Source organism: Eschrichtius robustus, chromosome 13 (genome assembly GCF_028021215.1).
Source record: "Eschrichtius robustus isolate mEscRob2 chromosome 13, mEscRob2.pri, whole genome shotgun sequence".
In the NCBI taxonomy this organism is placed as follows: domain Eukaryota; kingdom Metazoa; phylum Chordata; class Mammalia; order Artiodactyla; family Eschrichtiidae; genus Eschrichtius; species Eschrichtius robustus.
In genome coordinates, this window is record NC_090836.1 from 89,329,722 (window position 1) to 89,352,801 (window position 23,080).

Below are 23,080 nucleotides of genomic sequence, written 5' to 3' on the forward strand. Positions count from 1 at the left end.
TGTAACAAATTCAATAAAGACTTTAAAAAATGGTCCACATCAAAAAAAAAAAATCTTAAAAAAAAGTACTTATTTATTCTGTCCATTGTTGGATTGAGTGAAGTAGGCAGGGGAAGGTCAAGATTTTTTATCTCAACCTCAGTCTCTAAAGAGATGTGTGAATGCGTGTGCTCATGTATGTGTTATATATGTTAGTGTCAGAGCATGAAGATTTGATTTGACAATTTACAATCTGATTCTAAGCTATTCCACTGAAATAATGCACAATGTCAGGTGCAAAAACAAAGACCTACTCTGGCAGATTATCTGATTCTTAGGGAGAAAATAAAAACTAAAACCCATAAAAATGAAAGTTGTAAAAGACACATAAGAAAATTGAATCAATACTATAAAATTAAAAAAAATCCAACTGTTATTCAGAGATTAATGGCTGACCATTTAAAATTCCATGTTAATAACAATGACAACAACAATAGTGTCACCTAACATGCATATAGCATCTACTATGAAGCAAGCTTTATGTAATTAATTCATTTAATCCTCAAAAGTGACTATGAGTTAGGTAATACTATAGATCTTCCTTGACTTATGATGAGGTTACATCCCAAAAAACCATGATAAGCTGAAAATGCTGTAAGTCGAAAATGCACTTAATACAACTACCCTACTGAATATTGTAGCTCAGCCTAGCCTGCCTTAAACACGCTCAGAACACTAACATTATCCTACAGTTAGACGGGCAAAACCATCTAACACAAAACCTATTTTATAATAAAGTGTTGAATAGCTCATGTAGTTTACTGAATCCTGTACTGAAAGCTAAAAACAGAATGGTTGGGTGCAGAATGGTCTGAAGTGGATCGGTTTATCGGTTGGTTGCCCTCATGAACACGTGGCTGACTGGGAGCTGTGGCTCGCTGCCACTGCCCAGCATCATAAGAGAGCATCATACCGAATATCACTAGCCCAGGAAATGATCAAAATTCAAAATTCGAAGTATGGTTCCTACTGAATGCGTTATCACTTTTGCACATCATAAAGTTGAAAAATCGTTAAGTCGGACTGTCTGTATCCCTCCCGCTTTATAGAGGAGGTAACTGAGACACAGAGAGATTAATAATTACTCTCCTCAACTCTAGTTTTTCAAACTTTACTGGTCAGAATTTAGGTCAGAGGTTAACAAAAGACATATAGGAATACTGTGAGCGTAAGGTTGAAATCTAATATTTTTATGAATTCAGAAAAATTTCTTATATCCTTCATGAACATAAGAGAAATGATGCATGATAGTATGTTGGCACAGAACCATAAACATAAACATCAAATCCATCCATGAAGTGAAGAGGTAAAGTTACAAATAGGAACTTGCTCTAAAAATGGCATGCTTACAAACAGACCAAAGAATAGTCTCTTAGATATTTCCCATAGGATTGAGGAATGCATCTTTTTCATAATACTTACACACATGGAGAACATAAATTATAATAAATGACCATATCATATGTAGCAATACAGATAGCCAGTAGTAAAAATGCATTTGAAGTAACTGTTGTCCCTACTGAATAGTAGAAAAATATTACTCCCGAGGTGGAATTAGTTGCTTTTTCTTCCAAGCTCTGACAGCAAATTACGCGTAGCTATTCCCAGCATTTATATTCTATTACAATATAATATAGTTATTTGTTCTTGTAGTAGTCTTCCCTCCAGGCTCTGAGTCCTTGAGGATAGGGTCTGAATTTATTCATCCTGGGATTTAAAACCCATCCCTGCATCTAGTAGAATGAAGGTTTATTGAATGAATAAGTGAATGAATGATTTGATAAGTGACTTTTAACAAAATCTTGGGCGCTATAAAGCATTACAGCAAAGTTAAAAGTATCAATTAAGTCCTAAGGGTTTTTGTTATTTTATGAGTGGATTCTTGTCTCCTCTGCCTGGCATTTAAGGCCTTTCTACACTGGCCCTAATCCACCTTCTTAACCTCATCTTCTCTTCTTTTAGTTAGATCCTCTGTATGAATTACTTGCTCTTTCTGGCATAAGCTCTGTGCTTTCTCATCTCTATGCTTTTACTCAGTAACCTCCAAAAGTTTTAGCGTATGCAGCCCTTTCAATATAAATGAGTATACTTACATAACACTGTGCTAATGTTTACTGTAAAGCAATCATAAAAATAGGAGAAAATAGACATTTTAAGCAAATGAGGTAGACATATATAAATAGAAGTTTTAATCTTCTCTTTCTGTACACAATGCATTGTTTTGCACGTACTTCACTTTAAAAATCACTGATTTATATCAGAAGGACAAATCTCAGAGAGTATTTGTGAGAATGAAGTAAATCTGTACATGTAAAGCACTTAGAACAATGCTGGTCATACAGGAAACACAGTAAATGTCAGTGAATTTCATTAACATCATTATCATCAATGCAGTTTCTTTCCACATACTTACCCTCCAGCTCCACTCCTACAAACCCCCTGAAGGCCAAATTCAAATGTTATCTTTTCAAAGAATTATTTGAATGCATCTCTTAAGTTAGGATTTCTCACTGTAGGAGGTACCAAATCCTACAGAGCTTAGCAAGAAGCCATGGCTAGGAAGCCAAAATAAAGCTGGAACAGTTGAAAAAAAATTTAGGATGGGTTTATGGAAAATGAGGTAAATGAAAAAAGATGTGATTATTAACCCAAAGAAAAGTAAAATACACAAAAAGGAAATATAATACACTATCCGGCTCTATAGTAAACAATGTTTAGATAGACCCAGTAATAGAAACACTGACTACTAATTTAACCAAAAACTGTGATATAACCATATGGGAAAGATGCGGCATTATAACAGCCTCCAAATCCTCAACTTTTACTAGCAAAAGTCTAAAGAAGATTAATCATGAACTAGAAATTTAGGCATATTACTTTAAAACTTTAGATAAATACCAGAAGAAATTTAAGAACAATAGGGAAAAAGAGAAGATTTTCTTTCTAGAAGCTTCTAGAAAGATAAAAGTAGTTCTGTACCACGAGATCAGCAGTGAGAATGGCATGTGTTGTTCTTTTCAATGGTAGTAGGAGAAGTTAAAAAGCAAGGAAGCAATGCCTTCAAAATTCTAAAAGAAACAATTCTATATCCAGTCAAGCTATTCATGTAAAAGCATTTTACAAAATGCAAAGACTCAAGAATTTTTCTCCTATGCAGCAGTCTTTCTCAAGAATTTATCTGAAGATGTGTTCATACAAAAGAAGAGAACAAATAAAAGGGAAGACAGAGAATCCAGGAAACTGGAAATTCAACAGTTCTATTGATCAAATCATATTAAAAGTTATTGGTTTTAAGAAGATCAAATCAATAAGAAGGCATTCAGCTGATTTTTGAAATGTTAAAATATTTCTTATGCCTTTAGATTTACAGTTACACTTTTACATCAATCTGAGCATAAAAGAGATTGCAAGAGGTTTTAACTCTTACCTGTAACACAGCAGCAAATAAGTATACTACTACGAAGATTACAGTTAAAGAAGTGTGACCACTTTTCATCAAATGAATAGTGTAGAGGAAAATTAAATGCCCAGGTATCACTAAAAGCAGTAGAACTTGAGCAGACTTATTATTTACTCCTGTAATATAAAATGTAAAAGTTGTTAAAATCATATTTTGGTGAATAATAGGTCACAGTTGTTAAAATTTGAGGATTACTTCTAGTTACTATATTGCATAGAATCACATAAAATTCAATTGCTAAAAATAAATTTTAACTATTTACAATTCACTTAATTTTTAAAAATTCTCCCTATATGTTATATATTAATTAAATAAAAGGTGGTTGATAAAAACTTGCTATGCAGAACACTGGTCAAACTATAATATCTATTATAAAAACAGAGGAAAGACAAAAGAAAAAACATGAAGTTCTTAAAGTACTGAAATGTGTTTTTTTCCCTACATCATTTAATTCCTTTTTATTGATCATTTTAATGACTAAATGACATCTCATGATCTTCTAATAGAGGACCTTTGGTTATGAAATGTTTTAATTCTATTTTTCCTTTAGAATTCTTTCATTGCAATTAAAAGACTGGGCATTTCTGATCCTCATTCAAAAGTTACATTTATTACATTACATTTATTTTCGTCAGAAAAAAAAAGTTGTCAAGAATTTAAAATTGTGGTTTAGGTTTTTGGATATCATATGCCTGGGACATAATAATGTCCTTGTAACTGAGGTTATCCCCTCTCATTCTGCTTGTTTGGGATCAAATGCCTACATTTAGAAAGGTCCAAAAGATTAATATACAAAAGACAGATGGTATATCTGTCTCCCTAAATCACCTAATAGTGCTTTCTTATATGCACAAGGTTCCTCTTTCCTGACTCCTAAAACAAGATATCCCAGAGAAAGAGAAAAGAGAAAAACTATACAAAGTTCCTCAGCAACTGCAGAATTGATCCAAATTCTTTTTTTGTTGTTGTTCACTGAGATTTAGTGAACAAAATCTATCCTAGTATTTAAAATCTATTTAGCTCTCAGAAGTGGAAAACTATGTGATATTCACAAACAAAATATGTATTCAACAAATGTTGCCTGCCTATACTCATAGAGAGCAATAGTTCCTGAAATAAAATATGCAAAAATCCACAAGCACCTACCTGGACCAAAAAAAGTTCGAAATGGGTAGTAACCACCTTTGGGTTCATCAGGCAGTTCTCCTGGAATGCTGTGTAAATGGAGATAAGTAGAAATCCTGCTAGCCTGAATGGCTACCAAATTACCACCAATACCTGAAACATAAGGAAAAACAAACAAGGTAGTTTTCTTCATATTTTAAATAACGTGCATACATTCAACCAAATACAAGCCTCTTTATGTCACATCCTGGGCCAAGAAAACAAAGAAACAAAGAATTCTTCTGAAATGTTGATTTATTAAATGTTGAGGTAGATATTCCAAAAGCATAAAATCACTGCTGTAAAAGACTCATTCATTATTATTTCAAATCTAACTCACTGTTTGGTCTGAAAGCAGAGTAAGTAATTTTTAAAAATTACTATCACAACCAAGATATAAAACTAGGTAACAAGATATTACATGTTTATCATCTTAATGACAGGGAAAACAAGCTAGATTTACTCAAATAGACAAGGCTTGATATGTGTCTTCTCAGGTTACTAAAGAAATGGGTATAAGACACTGAAAAAAATACTCAAGAAAGTCATCTTTTAACCTAGATTATCCTCTCATATACTCAGAGCAAGGGGAGTTGATGCCTAGAAGTAAAATGAATTCCAAAGGGTGGTAAGTGCCCCCAAGGTAAGTTAGGACACCCAAACTCTTTCTCCTTTGACAGATTATGGGAGGAAGAGGTAGTAGTCATAAAAGCAAGTAGGAAGGAAACAACTGAAAATTTCAAATTCTTTAATGCTGAGTGTGGGCTAACATAACCATTTAGAACACCTGGGAACCCTAGACACAAGGGGAGTCTACATTCACGGGTCAACTATTTCTGCAAGCCTCCCCTGGGCACTTGTGAGACAGACTGAGGTAGGACAGAACACTTGAGAGAGCAGACCTCGGTGGCACACAGCAAGAAATCACTTCCATTTCTGACTCCCTCTCTCATATGAAACAAAAGCTGCTTGAGGGGATGAAGGAAACACTCCAGCTACCCGACCCCAGGCAAAGATCAGCTGCCACTGGAGGAAGAGTAGAAGCAAAAGCTGTCTGCTGCTGGAGAAGTGGAAGGAACTCTTCCTGCTTAAGACCAATCTGAGTAATTGATTGGTCTTAAGAAACATTGAGAAGGCCTCACCTCTGTGGACCAAATGCATAGGAACTGCCTAAGACTGAGACTAGTGCAAGAGAATCCCAAACCCCATCCCATGCCTTGCACCATGTAACAAGCATCAGCAACCTACCATGAGAAGAGAAGCAAGAGCACAGATAGTTAAGCCTTTCATGCTCCAGGCATACAGCGCTCCAAGCTTCACACGGAGCATAAGGTAGCAGGAGCTCATTGATAAATCTGAAGTCAGTGGTGCACTGAAGGTAACTATAACAACCACAAAAACCAGACCCAGCTCAACTACTGATGAGACTCACACAGTCCTCCATACTAATGACCTAATAGAAGAAAAAGCCTGCCTTTAAGGCATAAATAATATTTATCTCAATCTCCAATGTTCTTTTATACACAATGTCCAGCATTTGATAAAAAATTTCTGAGACAGTAAAAAGCAATAAAGAAAACAGACTACTGTCAGGAGTTAAGAAGTCAATAGGACCAGACCCAGAGAGGACTCAGGTGTTGAAACTATCTGACAAGAACTTTAAAATTACTATGATTAACATGTTAAAGGATCTAGTGGGAAAGAGGTTACAATATGCAGTATTAAAAGATGGGAACATAAATAGGTTAAAAGCAAAGGTACGGAAAAAGATATACCATATAAACACTAGTGAAAAAAAAGCTAGAGTGGCTGTATCAGTATCAGAAAGATGAAAAAAAAGACTTTATAACCGGGGATATTACCAGAGAGAAAAACAAACATTGAATAATGGCTGAGGAGGTCAACTCACGAAAAAGACATAACAATCCTAAATGTAGTTGCACCTAAAAATAGATCTTCAGAATACCCACAGGAAAAACTGATGAAACTGAAAACAAAAACAAAAACAAAAACCCCAGACAAGTTGGTATTTATACTTGGAGACTTTATCACTCTTCTCTCATTAACTGGTAGAATACACAGATTTTTAAAAAATCAAAACCATACAGAAGATTTTAACAATAATAACAACCAACTTGATCTACAGGACATTTATAGAACACAACACCCAACAAAAGCAGAACACATATTCTTTACAAATATACACATGGAACATTCACGCAGATAGACCATACTATGAGCCATAAAACAAGTCTCAAAGAATTTGAAAAAACTGGAACACATAAAGTATGTTTTCTGGCTACAACAGAAAAGATTGATATCTGAGAATTCCCCCAAACGTTGGAAAGCAAACAATACACTTCTAAATAACCCACAGGTCAAAAAGAAATCACAAAGGAAATTTTTAAATATTCTGAATTTAATGAAAATGAAAACACAACATATTGAGATTTGTGCACACAACATATTGAGGTAAGTACTGCACATAAAGCAGTCCTTAGAAATTCACAGCATTAAATCTTATATTAGAAAAGAAGAATGATCTATTATCAATGATCTAAGGTTCCCATCTTAAGAACCTAAAAAAAAAAAAAAATTAAACTGCAAGAAAGCATAAAGAAGGAATAAGAAGTATAAGAGCATAAATCAATGAAATAGAAAACAGAAACAGTAGAGAAAAGAAATGAAACCAAAAGCTGGTTCTTTGAATAGATCAAGAATAAAAGAAGACACAAATTTCAATATTAAGAATGAAAGAGGAGTCACCACTACAGACAATGCAGGATTAAAAGAATAATATGGTTATACCATGAACAGCTTTATGCCAGAAAATAACAGCTTGGGTGAAATTTTAAAATTCCTTGAAATACACAAACTATAAAAACTCACTTGGCAAGAAATAGATAACATGAATAGCCCTGTATCTATGAAGCAGTAGTTCTCAGCTGGGGGTGATTTTGCCACCAATAATCGACCCCCAATCCAAAAAAAAGAGATTTGGCAATATCTGGAGATAGTTTTGGTTGTCGTAATTTGGGATGTTTCATTGGCATCAAGTGGGCAGAGGCCTGAGATGTTGCTAAACAACCTACAGTGCACAGGATGCCCCCCCCACAATATGAAATTATCTGGCCCCAAATATCACTAGTGTCAGGATTGAGAAACCCTATATTGAGGAAATTGAAGTCATAGTTAAAAACTTATTCATGAAAAAAAACCTTCAGGGCCTGATGCCTTCACTATCTGGAAACAGAGAACATGCCTTTAAATAACTTGTGAATTAAAGAAGAAATCATAATAGAAATTTTAAAACATTTGTATTTGAATGGAAATTAAATATTACATACAAAAGCAAGTGGGGTGCAGCTTAAGCAGTAATGAGAAGCACACTTAAAGTCTTAAACGCATATACTTAAAAAATAAGGAAGACTTACTGACCTAATCATCCATCTCAATAAGTTGGAAAAGATAGAAATATAAACACAAACTAGAATAAGAAAAGTAATGAAAGAGAAAAAAGTTAAGAAGATCAATAAAGCTAAATATCAGTTATCTGAAAAGAAAAAAAGAGTAGGGACAAACAAGAGGGAAAAAAAGGAAGTCATAATTCCAATTACTACCAATATTTAAAAAATAAGATTATGAACAACTTTATGCCAATAAACTTGAAAATTTAAATGGGAAAATATTCTAAAATATATATAACTTAACAAAATTAACTCAAGAAGAAATACAAAATCTGAATCATTCTATGACTAAAGAAATTAAATCTAAAATTTTAAATCTTCTTCAAAAAACCACCAGGTCCACATGAGTTGTTTGCTTTGTTGTTGCTGTTGTTTTTTTCAAGTGAGTTCTACCAAATATTTAAGTAACAAATAATAATAAAAAGAATAAATTACAAAATCTTACAACACTTTACATTATAAAGTGTATGAGTAAGTATATCTAACTCACATAATGAGACTAGCATAACTCTGAGTTCAAAATCTAACAATGACAATATGAAAAAGGAAAATTATAAGCCAATCTTATGAATAAAAATAAATGTAAAAAAGATATCAAACTGTTGGCAAACCAAATCCAGCAAAATGTTAAATGTGTAATACACCACAACAAAACTGCATTTATATTAGGAATGTAAGGCTGATTTAATAATTGAAAATAATATAATACAGTACATTAACAAATAAATGAAGGAAAAAATAATATGATTATATGAATAAATGCAGAAAATTTGATAAAATTCATCATTTTATTATTTATTATTAAAAACTCTTAGCAAACCAGGAATTGAGGGGTACTTTTTTAACTTGATAACTACACATGCACACACGCACGCATACACATGAAATCTGTGATATACAAAAGAGGTACTGCAGATCAATAAAGAGTGGTATAGATTTTTCAATAAATAGTACCAAGACAGTTATTAATATGTCAAAAAAATACCATGAAATTGGACCCCTATTCTCCTACTATACACAAAAATCAGTTCCAAGTAAATTAAAGGCATCATGTGAAAGGCAAAATAATTAACATAATTAGTATAGAAACTTATTAAAGTTTTAAGCTCTCATGAAGTTAAAACCCCATCATGATCTCAGCATGATCACTGGTTATATTTTTAAACTACAGCAGAATTATTACCTTGGAATAGCTTCCCTTAATGTCAGAAATGCTTTCTCGCTATCACGACATACTCTATACTTCTATTAAGAGCAAGTCTATCAGCATTTCTTTTAAATTACTTAAATTCCTCACAGACAACTGCACTACTAGAGCTAGTAGAGAGCATTTAAAGATTGTCACATAAATTAATAACGTTAATAAAAAACAGATTTCCAACATACTAAATAATTAGAGCTTTCAGTATCCATAAGACCTAATTTCTAAGTGCCTTATTGCTAGAATGAGCTCCATGGATAATAGAAAGTTTGATAGTATGAACAAATTCAGAAGGTTCATCAAAGGACTGCTTTAAAATCCAACTTCATGTTTTATTAAATTTAGAAATATATGTTTCCAGCAAATGTTTAGCACAGAATAGATTTCACACCATAGAATATATTTCAAATTATGTCAATAATTCTTTTGGGCATTCCTAAGGGAACCTGAAGTAAAAGTTCATTTTGTTCAAAAGCAAAGCCTTATAATCAACAGCACAGCAGATCTAGTATCTTCCATATATACCTACATATTTTGGCCATCTCCACACATCTCTGCATTTTCACCTCTCCTCCTTTCATGACTCCTTATCAGAACTCACACACAGGAACTGCTCTTTTAGTTTCAAGAAATGCAAAGGGATAAGGGAGATGTGTCTTCCATTTTTTTCTTCTTTTTTTTTTTTAAGAAGAAATACATGTAAGCCCCTCAGAGTGAAGACCCTTTCTCCTCTAAATGAGGGCAGGCACATTCACCTCTACCACTTCCTTCCAATGTACGTGTCAGCAACCTGATGAGTGACTTACAAGGTCTGCAAATTTTCTGCTTCCCTTACCCTAGATCATGCGTTCTTAGTGGGGACAAAAATTTGTTCTTGGGGGGAGAAAAAAATTTTTCACTCATTTTATGTATAAAGCACGGATATACATACAGTATAGAAATGGATAAATTGGATATCTGTGATATTAAAATTTCATGGGTGGGAACATTTAGGGGAAAACATGTTTTAAATGGCTCCCTCAGAGGGTCAAAATGAAAAAAAGGTTGAGAAACACTGCCTCGATCGGAACTTCCCAAACCAGGATGCCTGGAATAGTTTACAGCTGTGTCAAGATACTGACCTTCGAAGCTCTGCAGGGGCAGGCTGGTTGCCTCTGGTTCCAAGTGGCCTCCTTCTTCTCACTAGTGTGCCATCTAATATTACAATTTTCTGTTTGTGCCACGACATGAAACAGGTTGGGAAATCTATCTACCTTCTTGGGACAACTGAGAATGTCATTATAGGTAAGGCCCCTCAACTTAGTCTCTCTTCAGGACTCCTTTTCTTACCACATTGAAGTAATAAGGGGTATCCTTTTTTTCCAAGGCTACTTTGTAGCCCATCATTCTGTGGACTTCCTTCTTCACCATCTCTCATGCATCCTCCATCTTTCCTTTTCTATTACTCCTTTGCCTCCTTGTCAATAAACGTATCTATATCCCTACCTTGGAAATTCTTCATGTGGACTCCTAGCTGTAATTCTAATTCTATTCTTTTCATAATCAACCATTTAATAAGAAATCTAAAAGCGCTACTTCCAGGATTTTTATTTTGTACTAAATATTTAATAGATACAGAAATAATATTTATAAAATACATATAAGCTATAAATAACCATATTGCAAAAACACCCATGTACCCATCACCCAGTTTAAGAAAAGGAATACAGCATGACTTTTACATTTGAAGTACCCTATGTGCCCTCCCCAATCCCATGCCCTTCCTCGTCAATCAGAGTAACTATTCTGAATTGTGATTTTCATTCTCTTGTTTTCCATGTTATGACCACACATACATGTATTCCTAAACATGCTTTTGAACTTTATAGAAATGGGATAATTCACATATATTAAGTTCCTAAAATTCATCCTTGTTGTTATGTGAAATGTAATTCTTTAATTTTGATTGTTCATAACGTTCCATCTAAGGCTATGCCTTCATTTATTTAGACATTGCTTCTACTCAACAAAAACTGAACTCTCAAAGGACTTCCAAACCACTGAAGAAATGGTTCCTTCTGAATCATTTTCCCTGGCTACACTAACTGAGTTCATCCCTCTTCTAACCAATTGATCTCTAGCTCAACTCCTTCTGTCCACAAAATATTCACTCCTGGGATTGCTAATTTCTTTCAGTATCTAAAGAGGCCCTATCTAAATATTCACTCCGGGCTTTCCTGGTGGCACAGTGGTTAAGAATCCGCCTGCCAACGCAGGGGACAAGGGTTCGATCCCTGGTCCAGGAAGATCCCACATGCCGCGGAGCAACTAAGCCCGTGTGCCACAACTACTGAGCCTGCGCTCTAGAGCCCGTGAGCCACAACTACTGAGCCCGCGTGCCACAACTACTGAAGCCCACGCGCCTAGAGCCCGTGCTCAACAAGAGAAGCCACCGCAATGAGAAGCCCGCACACCACAATGAAGAGTAGCACCCACTCGCTGCAACTAGAGAAAGCCTGCGTGCAGCAACAAAGACCCAATGCAGCCAAAAATAAATAAATAAATAAATAAATTTATAAATATTCACTCCTATCTAAAAAGCTTGTAGAATATACCAAAGAGGAGGAAATGCTGAGGAACCAATTTCTATGGTTACACACAGGAGAAATTGTTAAGGAAAGTAATAAACGTTGCCATCACTGCTAGTTTTTTATACAAATAGTAAGAACCATTATACTATTTTTTTTTTTTGCCTTTTTTTAATGCACTTCACCAGTTCCTAAGTATATGAAATGTTTCAGGTATAATCTAAGTTGTGTTATTTAATAAGATAACTTCAAATTCAGTGACACGTACTTTGCAGCAAAACAAAGCATGTTCCTTAACTCATGCATTTATTTATCCAGCAATTACCAAATCTTAACATATTGTTACATGAAATATATTTTAAAAAATGTTACTGGTTCTGAGAGATGTTAATAAGCGTTAAAAGATACCCTCATCGCAGTATCAACACAGATATGCCTTACTTTAAACAAAGTGTGTATTCCTGTATCTAATATAACAGATAAATTAGTAGCTGTTCATTTTGAAGGAAAATAGTCACAGGCTTTGGGATATCAAGCAGATCTGGGTTTAAATCACCATTTGCTAGATATGAGACCTTATCTTTATTTGAGGATTAAATAACATAACATGCATAAAAGACCTAAAAGTAATCTGCCACAGAGTAGGTACTCACTAAATAGCAAATGATGGGGACTTCCCTGGTGGTACAGTGGGTAAGACTCTGCGCTCCCAATGCAGGGGGCCTGGGTTCGATCCCTGGTGCGGAACTAGATCCCGCATGCATGCCACAACTAAGAGTTTGCATGCAGCAACTAAAGAAGTCCGCATACCTCAACTAAGAAGCCCACATGCCGCAACTAAGAGTCCGCATGTTGCAACTAAAGATCCTGCACGCCACAACAAAGACCCAGCGCAGCCAAAATAAATTAATAAATAATAAATAAGTAAATGAATGTGAAAAAAATAGCAGATGATGATGATGGTGATAAAACAGGGAGGGGTCTTTTAAATAGTACAACTCAGCACACTTAAAACGAAATTCAATTCTCAGAAGTTACGCCTTTTTTGAGAAGCATGGAGTGAATTTTCTCAATCAATGTTTTTAAAGAGCATAATGTAATATAAGATGTGTTCACTGTGATACCCAACTAAGAGGTTTACTTACTGAGATAGAAAAAAGATTTTACCACTATGCCATGCCATGCACAGACTTCCAATGATGGCACTTTAGCAAACTGTTTCTTGTAAAAGGCAAAATAACAGAGATACTCACTAAAATCTTACTAATAACAGGGTTGTAATTTAAGTTAAATTTCTCACTGAGATGCTGGGCAATACAGTTCTAACAGTCATTGTTGGGTAATATTCATGCTAGTAAATTCATCAAGTAATAGTCACTGAAGAGGATTCAGACAGGGGGAAAGAAAGTGATAGTTATTCCAGGCAGTGAAAATTAGATCTCTGTATGGCCACAATGCAAGAAGCAAGTCGCAATGATAAAGGATAAAGTTGTGTGCGTCCAAGAGCATATAGAGAGAGCCTTGATAGCTAGGCAGAAGAGTTCTAATTTAATTTGACAGGTAGGAGGAAACCACTGTCAAGTTCATCATCTTAAAACTAATGTAGTACAAACAATGTTTAAGGTAGACCCGTCTACTAGTGACGTTCAATTTGCATTGAATAGGGAGTGAGTCAGGAAGCCTACTTTATTACTTGAATGATGGTTGAACTGAGACATTAGTAGACTACAGTAGTAAGACATACTTGTTATATAAATAAATGAACAAGTGAATTATGCTAATGTACAAATAGACAAGATTTGGTCATTATCTATTCAAAGAGAATGAAAGAGCCAGGTTGAATCAAATGGGTCCATGATGTTAAAGGCAGGTGATGGGGAGAATGGTGGTACCAGGAAAACTGGGAGGGGCATCTCTAGGGGAAATTTGTTCAGGTACCCCAAAATTAAAATGTTCAGTAAAAATTTTAGATATGAAATTAGAGTTTAGAGAAGTTGCCTTTGTATAACATATTTTCTTATCCATAAATATACAAAAGTAATTTATATTAAATGTGTCATATATCCTGTGATACGGTTTTCCCCAGGTAGCATTATTTTAAATTATCTTGGCCTAGGCTATACCGAAATCCAATTTAATGACTGCCAGCCCAAAAGCCAGTAGGACTGGATTAAATTTGTCTTTTTAAATGGAATTCATATAAAAACCCCTGTGAATTTAAGTATTATAATTCCCATTTTATAGATAAGAAAAAATATAAGGCAGATTTGAAAGGGATCAGCAGAGGAGTGATAGATTTTAATGGAATGAATTGACTCCAGCAATGCTTAAACCTAGCTAACTCTAATTTAGCCACGAAAATTGACAGGCATAGCAACACAGCAGCACAAGAAAGCAGGTAAGCCCAAAGTTAATGATAATATGGAATTGGAATATCCTATTTTGCCACAGGAATCTTAAAAATCAGGTATGTCTGATTCTCAAACTAATATCTAGAGATAAGATTAAGTGAGAGTTCTTTTCAAAAATGTGTTCTGCATACTGAGAACATACAGTGTAGTTTCCACCATGAGCAACAACCTGGCACTGAAAATCAAATGAATAGAATGGGAAGATAGACCTCTTAAAATCTGAACTCAGAGGTTCCTGTTCGTACCTAAGAATATAGAGAGATAGGATATCATTATGAAACAGTATGTCTAATTCTTACCATTAATAACTGGTGTGTAAACAACAATCCCAGCCAAGTTTGGATCAGATACAGTTGTGTCCAGAATAAGGCCCCCAATGCTGAAAGAAACAAAAGCATACAATTTAGGGAAGGGGAAAGGAAATGTACTAATTTGAAGTTGTTCTTTATATACAAACACCCCTACTTTTAAACATAAAATATTTAGACATTTTAAAAATTGAGTAAAAAGAAAAAATATTCAAAGTAAAAATCACTGTCAAAAGCAAAATGTTGAAAACAAAACATGGCATAAGCTGTAGCCACGTTTCAGGGCTCTCCTTCTGGTCTACATGTTTACATACGTTACATGTAAAAAGGAAAAAAGCATATAATTTAAGTGCATTAAAATGTCTGGAAGGACATGTAAGAAATTATTAACAATGTCCACCCCTAGGGATGACACTGACAGGAGACTCATGGTCATTTTATATCCTTCTGTACTTATTAGTTTTTTAAAAACCATGTGCATTTATTACCCTTATAATTTAAAAAAATGTTTAAAGAGTATCTTTTCATATTTGAAGTAAGCAAGCCATTAAAGAGATGACTTTTATTGTGTTAAAACTAGATACAGTAGATTACAGTGTCTGACCATTGGTAAATTAAAACAATGAGTTGCAGCCATAGAAAGAGCTGATCTGAAGAACAGAGGTCTGGAAAAATAACATATAGCTATACAGTGGCAAGATATACACTCTCAGTGTCTCAATGGAGCTTGGAGATTTTTTGTTTGTTTGTTTCCAAGACCATTATCAATTGGTTAACTTCAGTCTGTTGGTCTACGTACTATAAAACAGTGTCAGTCCCAGTATTTCATGGGATCCTGTTGCCAAATCTTCCAGGAAAATGCAATTCACATTACAGAAAAATGAACTATATGCTGTCACAGAACAGGGTTGATGGTCAAAGTATCAGATCAAATGTTCTTACCACTACCTGAGAGTTAATATTAGGAAATTATTAAATCTTTACTATTTTAATTCTTTAATAATATAAATGAATGGCTAAATATGCCTAAACTGCTAGGAGTTCCCATTAAAAGGTATACTATAAAGTCTAAAACCAGTCATCCTTAGAAATATTTTACTACGTAATTTAAAAAAATATGTATTTTATAGAATAAACTAGTTATGTGTCAAAGAATAAATCTCCCTGCCCAAACACACAGATCATGCTGTGTATATAACATGAACACTTGCTAAAATACATTTTTAAATATTTTTATTACCCAGGTGATAAAAACTTATCATAGAAAAATTAGAAAATACAAACAAAGAGAAGAAAATAAAAATCAACCATAGTTACATCACTCAGGGTTATACTGCTACCATGTTGATATATAGCCTCCCAGACATTTTTAAACATGTATATATATATAAATATTTTTTAAAATAAATTTATTTATTTTTGGCTGTGTTGGGCCTTTGTTGCTGCACGCTTTCTTTTTTGTTGCTGGGCTTTCTCTAGTTGAGGTGAGCGGGGGCTACTCTTCGTTGCGGTGTGCGGGCTTCTCATTGTGGTGGCTTCTCTTGCTATGGAGCACGGGTTCCAGGCTCATGAGCTTCAGTAGTTATGGCACGTGGGCTCAGTAGTTGTGGCTCGTGGGCTCTAGAGAGCAGGCTCAGTAGTTGTGGCACACAGGCTTAGTTGCTCCGTGGCATGCGGGATCTTCCCAGACCAGGGCTTGAACTTGTGTCCCCTGCATTGGCAGGTGGATTCTTAACCACTGCGCCACCAGGGAAGTCCAAAACATGTATATTTTTAAAAATAAAAACTCAAACTCTAAAAGTAGTTTTCTTCACTTTTATTAAATTTTATTTTTATCAAACAAACATACATGCATCATTTAAAAGGCGAAAGTACCACAAAGCTTATAAAATAGCCCCTAGCCCTAACACCACATCCTGCTCTCCACTAGCAATTCTTTTTAACTTCTTTAACTGTTTCTTCTGGCATTTAATCCTCTATTTCTAAACAGCATGTTTATACTGCTATTTCTTTTTTTTTAGAAATTCACGTTCTTATTTATTGATTGATTGATTGATTAATTGCTGTGTTGGGACTTCGTTTCTGTGTGAGGGCTTTCTCTAGTTGTGGCAAGTGGGGACCACTCTTCATCACGGTGCGCGGGCCTCTCACCACCGCGGCCTCTCCTGTTGCGGAGCACAGGCTCCAGACGCGCAGGCTCAGTAACTGTGGCTCACGGGCCCAGCTGCTCCGCGGCATGCGGGATCCTCCCAGACCAGGGCTCGAACCCGTGTCCCCTGCATTGGCAGGCAGACTTTCAACCACTGCGCCACCAGGGAAGCCCTATACTGCTATTTCTTGATTTTTAATTTTAGACATTTACCTAATGACGTCCACTATGGCAGGTGAGCATTTAGTCTCTCTTACCCTTACCTCCCCACTTTAGTCCCTTCACAATTCCCTTCCTTCCTCTATCCTGCCAATCTGGTTATATTATAATTTTTGGTGAAATATTTAGGTTTTACTTTATTTTAACAATGAAATCATTATTCACAACTGGGCCACAAAGTATGTTATGAGATCTCCCCATTTGTACTGTTTTTCCTTGTCTCATATTTTTCTTAATTTTTTTAGGTACTTATTACTAATTCAGAATCAAATTTGTAACAAAGTTAATGAATGGCCTCTGAATACAAACTCATCAGGTAACTAATCAGTTTGCCTTTTTTTTCCCTTAGAGACATTCCTTCTTAAGGTCACTGTCTTGCCAACCTGGACAGTTGCTCTGTAGGTCTGATGCTCAGCTGTCATTCTGTACCTTCCCTTCACCTCCCCACGATGGGTCTTGGTTTATGTACTATGACCAGGTCCCAACATTTCATGGGATCCTGTTGCCCGAATCCTCCAGGAAAACACAATCTACATCATAGAAAAATGAACCACATGCTGTCACAGGTTTCCTCATTCCCGTGTCATCTTCTTTCTTATTTCCTCATTTTGATAGACATCTTCTCTCAGCTTTTATATGAGAGGGTATCAGGGAATAAATTTTTTGAGATCCTGCATGTCTGAAAGCTTCTTGAGTCTACCCTTATGTTTGCTTGATACAGTGAGCACGTTTTATGTTCAAAACAATTTTCCCGCAGAATTTTGAGGGTATCACTTGGTGTTGCAGCTGGACATCATTCCAATTCCCAATCCCTTATATGCAACTGGACTTTTCTCTCTGGAAGCTTTTGGGATTTATGAAAATGTGCTTTGCTTGGGGTCCCTCCTACTCATTGTGCGAGGTACTCAGGGGGCCTTTTAAATCTGGAAGCCCATGTTCTTCAATTCTGGGGAATTTTCTTGTATTATTTCTTTGATAATTTCCTCTCCTTATTGTTTGCTCCAATTGTCCACCTCTTTGCTTTCTGATCTACTTTCCAGGATAGTTCCTCAACTCTACCCTCAAGATTTTTCTTCTGATTCTTTTTGTTTCTACTATTTATACATTTTTAAATTCCCAAGAGCTCTTCCAATTTTTCAAATCCTCCTTATTAGAGCATTCTGTTCTTACATTATAGATGCCATAACTTCTCTAATTTCTCTGAGGATACTGGTGATCGTTTTTTGAGACTTTTCAACTATGCCTGCAATTTTTGGGGAACGATTTTTTTTTTTTTTTGTCTCTGTCATGTTAAAAGCCTTAATCAAATGTCTAGCAACCGTTTACTGTCTGCTCCTCCTTAAGGGACACTGCAAAGCATATCTGGAGCTCTCTGTGCACAAGGGCAGAACTTGTCAGCAGGCGGGCCTCACTGAAGAATGATCAGATGGGCATGTAGCTCTTTCACTAAAGGACCCACAGGGTCAGTTTTTGCAGGTTTTTCTTTTGAGCTGCTGAGTTTCCCCAGAAAGGAATTATCTAATTTTTTGCCTGGGGGTAAAAGCCAGAGTGCCAGCATTCTATGAGAAAAGAAAAGGAAGTGGGATCAGATTTTCATTGTTCAGCATGTAGACTTTTCCTTAATCCTTGTTTTTTATACAGTGTTTAATCCACAGCCTCACTGGTGCAGGTGATTCTAAATCCAGAGGCTCTACGATTTAGCCTCTCCAGGGTTAATTCTTGTCTTCTATAGAATGGGAGGGGGCAGTCACCTGGGTGGTCAAGCTAGCAAACGGCTTTTAGGATCTAACTGCTTCTTACTTTAACTTTCAACCAATCTCCTTCATTTCAGCTTTCAGAAGTTCTTAGTGCCTCTAAATCCTCCACCTTTTGGGGTTTCTGAGGCTCAGTTCAGCTTGCTTCTTATTGGTGTTCCCTTGTCCTGCAGGCAGTTAGGTTTTAGCTTTTTTCATTCTGATAGTTCAGTTAACAACCATAGAACCGATTCCTATCTTACTGATTTTGTTAAATCTTTCACCTACTGTCCTCCCTGCTCCCCTTCTGTTTTTGTGGTTGTATAGCTTTTTTATTCTTTTACTGTCATTTTAATAGCTTCAATAAGGAAGAAGATAAACGTGTCAATCTACCATCTTTAATAGGAAATTCATACTCTTTTCTAGCTTTCTCCTTTCACCAAATGTATAACGAACACCTTTCCACATCAAAGGAATGTTACAGTGTTACTCTTGATGGCTGACTAATATTCCATTTTGTGACTATGCCACAATTTATTCAATCAACATCTGATTGCTAGACATCTAAGGTGTTCTCCCTCTCTTTTTTGTTGTTAAAAATTCCACTGTGATGAAGATCCTTACAACTTAATCATTTGCATAGATCCATAATTATATCTTTAAGTCCTGTCAGAGTCCTAGAAGTGGCGTAGTCAAATGGTATGTACATTTCTAAGGTTTTCTGATACTTATCTGAGCAACTTACTGTTCAAAATAAGTAGTGTCCTTGTCAGGTTAAAACTCACACAGACAAAGACAAACACCACTAAACTTTAATCATCAATCTGGTAAGGATTTGGTTGGGGAAAAGTTTGAAACTGGTAGCAAATGAGGTTCCATACATCCACTGATTTCAATAACTCTTGTCACTATATCCCTATTACTTGGGATAATAAAGAACTGACTGTATAAAATGATTGACCTAAGAAATAAAAACAGGCAATTGGTTAGTTTTAATATATACATAGATACATGCATATAGAATAACTGCCCCACACACGCACACACAAACACACACTTTAATACTAACCTACTTATAACCATAGCTGTTATCACAGGCTCCCAGCCTGAGTGGAGAACCGTCCTTGTGGCTGGATGTTTGGCAGCTATTATAATCCAGATAGGAGTTAGAGCCAAGAAAAAGACACCAACTAATGGAGGAATGTAGTAATAGGTCTCTAAAATTCAAAAAGAGACAACATTTCAAACTCTCTTATAACCATGTAGCAAATGTAAGTATTAAAAGTTTACCAGAAGATATGTTATCAAACATACTCATGCTATATACTTTCTATAAATGTCAAACAAATTGAAAACTATAGATAAGGTAAAAATGTTAAATAATGTAACTGAAAACTAATACATTAATTCAACATTTATTGAAATAGTTATGTGACCTAGATGTGAACAACAACAGTAATAATAACAAGAATAACAACAGTAAAAAAATCTAACATTACTTGGCTCCTACCATTTGCCAAATATTGTGCTAAATGCTTTATGTTCATTGTCTCACTTAATTGTCCTCACAAGTATGAGGTAGAAACTCATTCCTACCTTATGAAGAAACTGAGGCTTAGGAGCTTAAGAGCACCACTAAGAAATAGCAAGAATTGGGAGAAAATGACATCTGTCTGACACTGAAGTTAGTGCTCTTAACTCCAAACTATAAAGTCTAATAGGACATTGTTTTTACCCATCAGGATCTTATAGCACAAGCATTCCATGGAATATTGGCCAATGGATTGATAATAGATATCCTCCTAATTCTGAATAGTGTTCCAATAACCAAAATGAAATTGAAATACTAGGTTTAATAAAGATAAACAGATTTCTTCACTGCAAAATTACTCAGAACCTTTAATATGCAAAGACAGAATATAGTATACTATATTAACCAGAGTTTGGCCAGACTACTTAGTTTCACATCTGATGTTACAACTTACCTTGGACGAGAAATTTAACTTCTAAAAAGAAAAACAAATATCGTATATTAACGCATATATGTGGAACCTAGAAAAATGGTACAGATGAACCGGTTTGCAGGGCAGAAATAGAGTCACAGATGTAGAGAACAAACGTATGGACACCAAGGGGTGAAAATGGCAGGGGGGTGGGGGTGGTGTGATAAATTGGGAGATTGGGATTGATATGTACACACTAATATGTATAAAATAGATAACTAATAAGAACCTGCTGTGTAAAATAATAAATAAAATTTAAAAAAAAGAAATTTAACTTTTATAAATTTATATTTCCTTATCTATAAAATGGTAAGAATTATTATAACTATTTCATGGTGTTATTGTGAGTCTTAAGAGAATTAACACATGTAATTTAACTAGAATAGCACCCAGGCACATAGTTAACATTTACTAAACACTTACTAGCATCATAATCATCATTGCCATTGTTATTAACATCTTTCTATTTGTGACATACTCAGATAACAGAGTGCCAGGATTTTTTTTTATACCTCTCTGTGATAGATTGTCTTACTTGATCACAATTATTCATTCTCTCCCCTTTCTTGTTAATGCTTTCCTATAGAGAGAGTTTAGGAAAGCTTATTGACTTTGTGCTTGGCTATTTGTCTTGCTTTGTAGACATGATGTATGCCATCTCTGAGCAAAATATGAAATGTGCTTTTGGAAATTACTAGAAGATTTATAAATATATGTAGATAGATAGATAATAAACTGTTTTCAGACACTGACAACCAGTATTGCAGGACTGTGATCCCTGAGAGAGGGGAAAGAAATGAGATAAGCCCTACAATAGCCTGGGCTTTCTTACTAAAGGCACATTCCAGACCACAGCTCAGGAAGGGAGAATTTCAGCAGAGTGAGTCTAAGGCAGCAGGAATTTACAGGGAAGAATACTGGAGAAGAGGAAGCTATTAGAGAGGGAGCCTGCAAACTGAATACCAAGCCATGCATGCATAGGGTGAATTCCACAAGGCTAAGCCAAGACAACTGGGGAGTTGTAAACTAAAAAAATTCCCAGAGTGTACAAAGGGCTAGAAGTCATTTGAGATCTAACCCCCTAGAGAGGAGTGCCTCTTTGAAAACTGAGAACATTCACTGGAGACCAGAGAAGGGACACTTCTTAGTAGTAGGGCTAGCCCTAGTGTAATGTCTACTCTAGATCTATTCCACAATGCAGAGTACTAGCCACTATATGATCACAGCTAGATCTAGTGCAGTGAAGCTTAAAACCAAGCCCCGTAAGGCTCAAACTAATCCACAAACAGCTGCGTACAAGAACAAAGTCCATGAAAACTATAAGATGCTGATGAAAGAAACTGAAGACGACACAAACAGATGGAAAGATATACTGTGTTCTTGGATTGGAAGAATCAATATTGTTAAAATGACCATGCCACCCAAGGCAATCTACAGATTCAACACAATCCCTATCAAATTACCAATAGCATTTTCCACAGAACTAGAACAAAAAATTTTTTAATTTGTATGGAAACACAAAAGACCCCAAATAGCCAAAGCAATCCTGAGAAAGAAGAGTGAAGCTGGAAAAATCACACTCCCTGACTTCAGACTATACTACAAAGCTACAGTAATCAAAAAAGTATGGCTCCAGCACAAAAACAGACATATAGATCAATGGAACAGAATAGAAAGCCCAGAAATAAAACCATGCACTTATGGTCAATTAATCTACAACAAAGGAGGCAAGAATATACAATAGAGAAGAGACAGTCTCTTCAATAAGTGGTGCTGGGAAAACTGGACAGCTACATGTAAAAGAATGAAATTAGAACATTCTCTAACACCACATACAAAAACAAACTCAAATGGATTAAAGACCTAAATGTAAGACTGGATACTATAAATCTCCTAGAGGAAAACGTAGGCAGAACACTCTTTGACATAAACTGCAGCAATATTTTTTTGGCTCTGTCTCCTAGAGTAATGGAAACAAAAACAAAAATAAACAAATGGGACCTATTAAACTTAAAAGGTTTTGCACAGCAAAGGACACCATAAACAAAACAAAAAGACAACCCACAGAATGGGAGAAAATATTTGCAAATGATGCGACTGACAAGGGAGTAATTTCCAAAATATACAAACAGCTCGTATAGCTTAATATCCAAAAAACAAACAACCCAACCAAAATATGGTTAGAAGACCTAAATAAAAATTTCTCAAAAGAAGACATACAAATGGCCAACAGGCACATGAAAAGATGCCCAACATCGCTAATTATTAGAGAAATGCAAATCAAAACTACAATGAGTTATCACCTCACACCAGTCAGAATGGCCATCAATAAAAAGTCTACAAATAATAAATGCTGGAG

At 35.3% G+C, this 23,080-nt stretch overlaps 1 protein-coding gene across 4 annotated transcripts in view; it reads right to left on the minus strand.

The window, feature by feature from the left end:
- Positions 1-23,080, minus strand: part of SLC41A2 (solute carrier family 41 member 2) — a 130,799-nt gene that overhangs the window by 28,877 nt on the left and 78,842 nt on the right. For all 4 annotated transcript variants that reach the window (XM_068561228.1, XM_068561229.1, XM_068561230.1 and 1 more), the window contains exons 7-10: positions 19,788-19,935; positions 14,609-14,688; positions 4,646-4,777; positions 3,467-3,615 (exon numbers count right to left, since the gene is read on the minus strand). In XM_068561228.1, coding sequence (XP_068417329.1) covers positions 3,467-3,615; positions 4,646-4,777; positions 14,609-14,688; positions 19,788-19,935 — 509 coding nt within the window. The remainder of the gene's footprint in view (positions 1-3,466; positions 3,616-4,645; positions 4,778-14,608; positions 14,689-19,787; positions 19,936-23,080) is intronic.